The sequence below is a fragment of the Vicia villosa genome, linkage group LG4, assembly GCF_029867415.1.
Source record: "Vicia villosa cultivar HV-30 ecotype Madison, WI linkage group LG4, Vvil1.0, whole genome shotgun sequence".
Lineage (NCBI taxonomy): Eukaryota > Viridiplantae > Streptophyta > Magnoliopsida > Fabales > Fabaceae > Vicia > Vicia villosa.
In genome coordinates this window covers 12,062,209-12,071,300 of record NC_081183.1, presented here as the reverse complement: position 1 = coordinate 12,071,300, position 9,092 = coordinate 12,062,209, and the positions used below count along the sequence as shown (strand labels likewise).

Here is a 9,092-nt window from a genome sequence, read left to right as displayed (position 1 = left end):
ATGCCAAGGTGTGCTTCCCTAATCCCACCTCGGCCAAGCCCGGGGTCGACGAATCCAAATATTGCAAGTTTCACAAAAGCCACGACTATGTCACGGAAGATTGTGTCCACTTCAAGGATGCAATTGAAATGCTGATCAGAGAGGGACGCTTGTTAAAATATGTCAAAAGAGACGAGGCCATTTAGTGTGACGTCCACGAGACGAAGAGGCTCAAGGAAGACAGATCTCCCGACCTTGGTCCTGTTCAAGTTGCTCTCTACATTTCCCAAGCGAAAGATTTCCTTACCCCAAGCAAATTTTCTACACTTAGCGTCTAGGAGAACTTCCCCTCAACAATGGTCATCTTAGGGGGAAGTCTCACCGGTCAGCTGACAGTTGGATCGGTAAAAAGAAAGTTCGATGAGCTGATAGATACCAACTCGAAACTGAGACCTACCCTCAGAAGTTCAAGGGGAGATCCGAGCCCATCACCTTCTACCTCGAGGAGCTGCCCGAAGGATCCCCTAACTCCCACATCCCTCTGCTCGTTCGAGCATGAATGGAAAACTTTGGTGTTCGTCAAATCTTAGTCAATCAAGGCAGCTCTGTCGACATCAAGTACTCTCAGTTGTTCAAGACCCTCCAAGTCGACGAGTCTCACTTAAATCCTTATAGGAGATCCGATCTCGAAGGCTTCAATGGTACCACTATCAAACCTTAGGGCTTTGTTGAACTAATCGTCACCTTCAGGGAGAAGTAAACAGCAAGGCAGGTCAAGATTCGCTTCTTGGTCACCAATTGCTCATCTCTGTACAACTACATCCTGGGCCGACCACCCTTAGAAGAGATGACTGCCGTACCCTCCACGGTCCACCTTAAGATGAAGTATTACAACAAGATGGGCTGTGTTGTCACCGTACAGGGCGACACTGAGGCTACGAGAAGATGTTTTGATGCAACAACGAAGGGGCTCAACTTGATCTCCACCAGCAAGAAGCCCCGACTAGCTGACAAACCGGTACAGGAGGAGCAGAAGCCACTCCCTCACGTCAGATCAGTCGACCTCGACACACCTTCACCAAAGATGAGCTGAAGGAGGAGAGAAAGCAAAGGGAAGAAGCTCGACCATCTGCTGGATACGAGAAGCCTATTCATCCTGCTCGCCCCATTCTTGACGGCGACTTCAAGCTCATCCTTCTGGGCGACCACCCCAACAAAGACGTGAAGATCGGAACAGGAATCCCCGACTTAAGGAGGAAGCAGCTCAAGGCTTGTCTTAGATAGAAAGCTGATATGTATGCATGAAGCGCAACTGAGATGCTCGGACTTGACCCAGAGGTCTCCTGCCACCAACTAACCATCGACCTTGCTGCTAGGGCAGTAGTTCAACGTAGGCGTAAGCAGTCTCCCAAACAGCGAAGGCTGCCGAGAAAGTTGTAAAAGATCTCCTAGTGGAAAATTTTATTTCCGAGGCCAAGTATTCAACTTGGCTCTCAAACGTTGTACTTGTCAAAAAGAATAATGAAAAATAGCGTATGTGTGTTGATTATACTGATTGTAATCGGGCATGTCCCAAAGATGCATATCTGTTACCTAACATTGATAGGCTGGTCGATAACTCGACCGACTATAAACTCTTCTCATTTATGTATGCATATTCAGGTTACAATCAGATACCTATGGCGAAGAGCGACAAGCAATGCACGACTTTCATGACTGAGTCGGGAAATTACTATTATAACGTGATTCTCTTCGGCTTGAAAAACACTGGAGCAACTTATCAACGAATGATGAACAAGGTATTCCACGACGAGATCGGAGACACCCTCGAGGTCTATATGGACGACATGATCGTGAAATTACGAGAAGAGATCGATCACACTGCCCATCTCAAGAGAGTCTTCGACCATGCGAGGAAGTACAAAATGAGATTCAACTCGGAAAATTGCACCTTCGGGATATGAGTAGGCAAGTTCCTCAGCTTCTACCTAATAAAACGAAGAATCGAAGCCAACCCCGACAAGTGTCGAGCGTTTTCTGAATTCCCCACATTGAGCACGGAAAAATCTATCCAAACCTTAAACGAAATGCTCACATCGTTATCCCGCTTCGTGGCAAAATATGCTAAACATACTCTCCCATTTTTCAAACTCTTACGCAAAGAAGCAACGTTCGACTGGACCGACGAGTGCGAGCAGGCTCTCCTCCATCTAAAACGAGCCCTCTCACATTCACCGGTCCTGTCACTACCAGAAAACAGGGAGAAACTATACCTCTACATGGCCATCTCAGTAGAGGCCGTCAGCGTCACTCTCATACGAGAAACCCCTGACTGACAAAAACCTGTATATTTCACGAGCAAAGCTCTTCAAAAACCCGAGATCAAGTTTCAACAGATCGAGAAAGTGGCACTAGCGCTTATCAACTAAACAAGAAGATTAAGATCTTCATTGCTAAAATCATCTTCAACCTTTCTTCTATTTTTGTTCTCATTCATAATATAATTAATTTTATAATCAAATTAATTACAATTTTAATCATAAATTAAATTAATAAAATAAGTACACTTTTGATTCATTGAACTGAGTCCACTTTTGAACATTATTAACTAGATATTAAAAAGTGTGAGACTATCGATAAATTTATTAATGCTCCTCGTATGGAGATGAAACCACCTGGCTCTGTTTCACTACAACGTGTACAAAGTTATGTACTGGCTATGGACACCTATCTCTAATTGTTTTTGTGTTAATACATACACATTACAAGTTGCAACAACACATTAATTCACTTCTTTTAACTTGCATCCAAATTTTGATGACAAAACTAATTTTTCTATTTTATAATAATGACCTCTTTATAGGTTTCAATCTAAGTGAACCTTGACCTCACAACAAACCAATTATAATTTCAATATTTATTTATGAGTTTAATTTATCATATATAACATAAATTTTCTATACACTCTTTGATTATCTCTCCATAATTTAATTATTTTATAAAAATCATATATTACTAAAATATTATTAATTATATTCAAAAGTTTTGATTTTTTCTAAAAGTTTTAGTATATTTAATTATTGAATTAAATAAGTGTAAATTATTAGAATTAAAATTCAATCAAATGATAAAATTATTTTCTTCATATTTAAGTATTATTAAATCAACAATTACAAAAAATAAAAAAAAAATTACACTCACATACTAAGAGATTAATAAATTTAATTGTCATTGTTTATGTGAGGATATTCTAGATAAATAATATGTAAATATTTCTACGAGGTATACCATGTGACTCTCATGAATTTTCGAAAATCTAAATTTTAGAAAAATATATAATTATTAATTTTTGTAAAGAAATGATATATTAATGCTATCTAATTGAATGAATATACATATTATTAAATCTTATATACAATAACTAACAAGAGTTAAACAAAAATTTTCATAAATCAAATAGGTAGTCTAGTAATTTAACATATGAACACACGTCAATAGCTAAAAACAGTGGTCGCTGATAACCGCTAGTTTTCAAATAATCTATGGGAAGTTCATAAATATACTGCTTTTCCATTTCAATTTTTTTGTAATTTTTTCTCTCATCAAATTTCATAGTTATCCATTCTCATATCACAACAAAGTCTATTCAAAATCCAACTAGCAGTAATAATTAAAATATTTATTTTATAAGGTATGAATAGTAACCTACCTCTTAGAATTATTTTAATGGAGTTATATCATAAAGCAAATTATAAAATCATAATTAATATATTTAGTTGTATTAAATAGGTATAACTTGTTTATCTAAAGTTTAATTTTTAACAAAATTTTATTAATGTAAATAAGTTTTTTTTAAAAGAAAATTAATGTGAATAAGTTATTTATATTTATAAATTATTAATATTAATATATTGTTAGAGATTAAACTTAGATTAATAATTTATATTTGTTTAGTTTAATTCTACATATTGAGTTATCTCATTCATTTAATAAAATAATTTTGTATTTAGTAATTAAACAAAAAATTTAATAACAAATTTATTATTTTAAAAGTATTTATATAAAAAATCTTGTATTAAACCAGATTAAAAACACATTATGATTATAAGATCTCTCCACTATGCTTTATTCCTTCTAATTAATTAGTAATATATTTAAGACCTCTAATGACACTTGCCATTTGTCAAATAAAAATTACTATTCCATGTTAAATAGCCCATGGTTTTCAACATTAGATATAAAAAAATATATATCATAATAAGAACTCATCATCTTTCTCCCAAACTTCTCTATCCCCTCTTTCTTCTGTATATTACTTTAAAAAAATTTCTTTTGGAATAGTAATATTTTTGATTTTGTTGAAGTGAAAAAAAAGGACACAAAGAAGATTTTGTGTTAACATATATATATGAAGGAAGATATTGGAGGTGTATCAGTGAAAATGGAGGATGGAATAGTAGAAAAAAATGAAAAAGTTGGTTATATGAAAAAAGTGATTATAAAAAAGAAGAAACATTATCATAGTAGCAAAGTTAAGAAGCCAATTTCAAATAAAGCACTTCAGAAGCTATTTGTCTCATGCATGGAAACATTCAAAGGACCTGATACTGTTCCTTCAACAAAACATGTTCACAAACTATGTCACATTCTTGGTATGATTAATTAATTTTTTTTCTATTGTTTTTTGTTAATTTCTATGTTTCAAATTGTGTGATTAATTGGAAAAGAAAGTGTGATATTAATTTATCTTTTTGTTAGTTTTTGTTGCAAACTTTTGTGTCATGTTTTTTGGATTTGGAGATTATTTACCATTTGCATGTTGTTGATGTTGATTTTAATGTATGAGTTTAATTAGAAACAAATTAATTATAAAGTTAGATCAATTAATTATAAAGTTAGGCCAATTAATTTGATTTTAATGCTCTTTCAATTTTAGCTTTTGCATTTCTTCAAAGGTTCATTTAATTTTCTTTATATCAACTTGCTTATTTATTTTACTAACTTACCATTTGTTTCCTTTTCAAATTGAAGAGTTTTTGTTAATGCATGTATATTTTGATAATTAATATTTTATTCTAGTTAAATTGAGTATTTGACTGATTGATATTTTTTTCTCTAGTTTCCATTTAAAAATTAAAATAACATTTTTTAAAAAAATTCTAGAGAAAATTAGCATTTAAACATATTTTATTTTGCATGTGAATATTTTTTAATAAATTAAAATGTATCTATTTTTTTCTTTCAAAATTCAAAATATTAATTTTTTTAATAAGCAGATAACATGAAGCCAGAAGATGTTGGACTAAGTAAAGAAATACAATTCTTCAAAGCAGAAAACAATGTCAAAGAAAATCCAAGAGTCACATACACAACCATATACAAATGTGACAATTTTTCAGTAAGTATTGTAATCACTTATTTTATTAAAATTTCTAGCTAGATTCTATAATATATGTATTTAATTTTAGGGTATAATAATAATAATAATTTGTTTTTGGTTTGATGCAGCTATGTATATTTTTCCTACCTACAAATGGTGTGATTCCACTTCATAACCATCCAGGAATGACTGTTTTCAGTAAGCTTCTATTGGGACAAATGCACATTAAGTCTTATGATTGGGTTGATCCTGATGTCTCTCACAATTTGTTGAACCAACCATCTCAATGTATGTGTTCAAATCTCTCTATTCATATCACCAAACTACTAACCTTATTCATGGAATGAGAAATGGTACTAACATTGTTTATCATACATTCCACAATACGGTATTTGGTTTTAAATGAGGTTGCGACCCTGTTGCAAAAACCTCTAGGTGTAATCGTCGCAATTTAGATCCACACACGATTAAGAAGTTGTTGATTTAGATTATCAGAACAAGTTTGACAAGATCAAACGACTAAAGTTTCAATCTCAAATTTTAGACCTAATTACTAAATAAAACTTGGAATGTAGACGTTTGATCTTATACAAATATTCAGATTGCGTGAATGCATCAAATAAATCTATAATTCCCTAAGTCCAACTTTGTATATTAGACTCGATTACTAGAATTTAGAATGTCGGCCGTCTAATCCTGAATCAAATATTTAGATTGTGTGATTGTGTGATACATTAAAGTGTGATTTGCACGAAATCTAGTCCATAACATTCATAAATATCATACTCAATTATGTGAGATATAATTCACATTCTATTTAGCGAGTCCAACTTCACATTTTGTGGAAATTATCGAGACATTCGGTTGCATGCAGAAGGACAAGTTCAAACCTACGAGACTCCATTTATTTATCATCTTGATTGTTAATATAAATTTAGTCTTGTATTTTTTGCAGTGAGGTTGGCAAAGTTAAAAGCTAATAAAGTATTCACATCACCATGTGACACTTCAGTGTTGTATCCAAAAAGTGGAGGAAACATCCATGAATTTACAGCCATAACTCCATGTGCTGTTCTTGATGTTATTGGACCTCCTTATTCTAAAGATGATGACAGAGATTGCTCTTACTATAAAGATCATCTTTACACTGCTTTTCCAAGTAAGTTGTTACTTTATTCTTTTGCTATAAGAATTGTTACCAAAACACAATTGATCCAAGTAAGTAAAAATATAACCAACATCATTCTTGGACTTCTTAGGAGACTGTGTTTAATTGTCCTCTAATCTATGAAAAATCGAAAAACAAAACTCATACATCAGACATAACACAAATACTATCTCATAGTACATTAGTCATCAAGGAGTCAATCATCTTTGATTTCGTGATGCAATCAAAATAAAATTTTATTATTGATTTCAATGACTTCGATATAAATTTGAAATAGATTCTTTATAAATAGAGAAATTAAATAGAGAAACTATTTTATGTATTTGAAATTTTTTAAAGAAGAGTCTACACGTGTTGGTGTCTAATATTGACGCTATCTTATTTAATTTGAATTTTTGAAAGAAGTGCCTACACGTGTCAGTGTCTAATATTGACACTATATTGATTAATATGAATTTTTGAAAGAAGTGTCTACACGTGTCGGTGTCTAATATTAACACGTGTTGGTGTCTAATATCAACATTATATTGATTAATTTGAATTTTTGAAAGAAGTGCCTACACATGTCACATGTTTAATATTGACACTATATTGATTAATATGAATTTTTGAAAGAAGTGTTACACATGTCGGTGTCTCGTGTTGGTGTCTAATATTGACATTATATTGATTAATTTGAATTTTTGAAAGAAGTGCCTACACGTGTCGGTGTCTAGTATATTAACATTATATGATTAATTTGAATTTTTGAAAGAAGTGCCTACACGTGTCGGTGTCTAATATTGACACGTGTCAGTGTCTAATATTAGCACTATATTAATTAATTTGAATTTTTGAAAGAAGTGCCTACACGTGTCAGTGTCTAATATTGACACGTGTTGGTGTCTAATATATATTAACACTAAATTGATTCATTTGAATTTTTAAAAGAAGTGTCTAAACGTGTCGGTGTCTAATATTAACACTCTATTGATTAATTTGAATTTTTGAAAGAAGTATCTACATGTGTCAGTGTATAATATTGACACGTGTTGGTGTCTAATATTAACACTAAATTGATTCATTTGAATTTTTGAAAGAAGTGCCTAAACGTGTCGGTGTCTAATATTAACACTCTATTGATTAATTTGAATTTTTGAAAGAAGTGTCTACATGTGTCAGTGTCTAATATTGACACGTGTTGGTGTCTAATATTAACACTAAATTGATTCATTTGAATTTTTGAAAGAAGTGCCTACACGTATCGCTGTCTAATATTGATACGGGTTGGTGTCTAATATTAACACTATATTAATTAATTTAAATTTTTGAATGAAGTGTCTGCATGTGTCAGTGTCTAATATTGACAATTCTTTAATACGATGGTGCTAGGGAGACGATGATCGTAAATTCTTCTTTGGTTTTACTTGGACTTATAAAGAAAACTTGTTAAATTATTGGAGCACACTAAATGTGAATTAAGCAACTCTATCATATATTAGTCATTAATTACATTAATCCTTAGTATTATTGAATTTTACAATTAATGATTTCAAATTAAATTGCAGATGGAGAGATTGCTGAATTGAAAGAAGAAAATGAGAGCTATGCATGGTTAGAAGAAATTGAGATGCCAGAAAACTCTCAAATGGATGGAATTGAATATTTGGGTCCTCAAATTATAGAGACTTAATTCCCTATAAAATCATATCTATGTTTATTTAATTGCATGTATTTCAATGTATTTCATAGCTAGCAAACCTTCTTAGATCATGTTCTTTCTTAATGTGCATTTAACATATTTGTTGGTTTCTTTTGTCTAATGTTTAATAGTTTAATAATTATAATAATAAGTTTTGAGCATACACATGTTTTATACAAATTATATTTCATCACCTTAGTATAATATTAGACTTAACAAACATATGAAAACATTTCATAAAAAAAGGATTAAAGGTCTGCATTTCTTGGGATATACGGGTTATTTCCTATTTAATATTCGGTTCATTTTTATTTGGAGTATTAATAATACATTCTCTAACATGCTTTATAAACTATTACTTAATTAAATTTATAAATATTCTAATAAATAATATGGGCGTTCTTTTCTAGAACTAGATTAGATAGAAGATGATGAATTTGTAGTTTGTTGCAGTGGCTCAGAATTTCTGATAGGATGGAGAGGAGACTGACTTACAATGTTAATATTTTAACGCTCAAGTCAGTACGAGAGTAAAAAATGAATTTTGAATGACAGAGAATTTGAATACCTATGAAGTGGTGTGTTTTTCTCTTCAAATAGGGGAATGGTTGGTAACTACACATATGCGGAACGAAGTCGGATGCGGTCAACCGTTAGATTGATTTAGGAGATTAGCATGGTATTCTCTAGAGAGATACTCTGCGACATAGGGGAATGATTGGTAACTGCACGTATGTGGAATAACACAAAGAGCTTACACTTTACGGTCTCATGGGCATGATAATAGTCCAACCTGTTATCGACGTGCTCTGCGTGTTTGTTAAGGTCCTCAGCCTCCTTGATAGTCTGCCAGTTTTTGAGGTTTCTCCGATGTTTTAAGGATT

The 9,092-nt window shown here is 32.2% G+C and overlaps 1 protein-coding gene across 1 annotated transcript; it reads left to right on the top strand.

Moving 5' to 3' along the window:
* The first annotated feature begins 4,249 nt into the window (after positions 1-4,249).
* Positions 4,250-8,329, top strand: LOC131594507 (plant cysteine oxidase 2-like). Its single transcript, XM_058866657.1, has 5 exons — positions 4,250-4,631; positions 5,256-5,377; positions 5,488-5,647; positions 6,315-6,518; positions 8,075-8,329. The coding sequence occupies exons 1-5, from the start codon at positions 4,388-4,390 to the stop codon at positions 8,197-8,199; spliced, it is 855 nt and encodes a 284-aa protein (XP_058722640.1). The 5' UTR covers positions 4,250-4,387; the 3' UTR covers positions 8,200-8,329.
* The last annotated feature ends 763 nt before the right edge of the window (positions 8,330-9,092 follow it).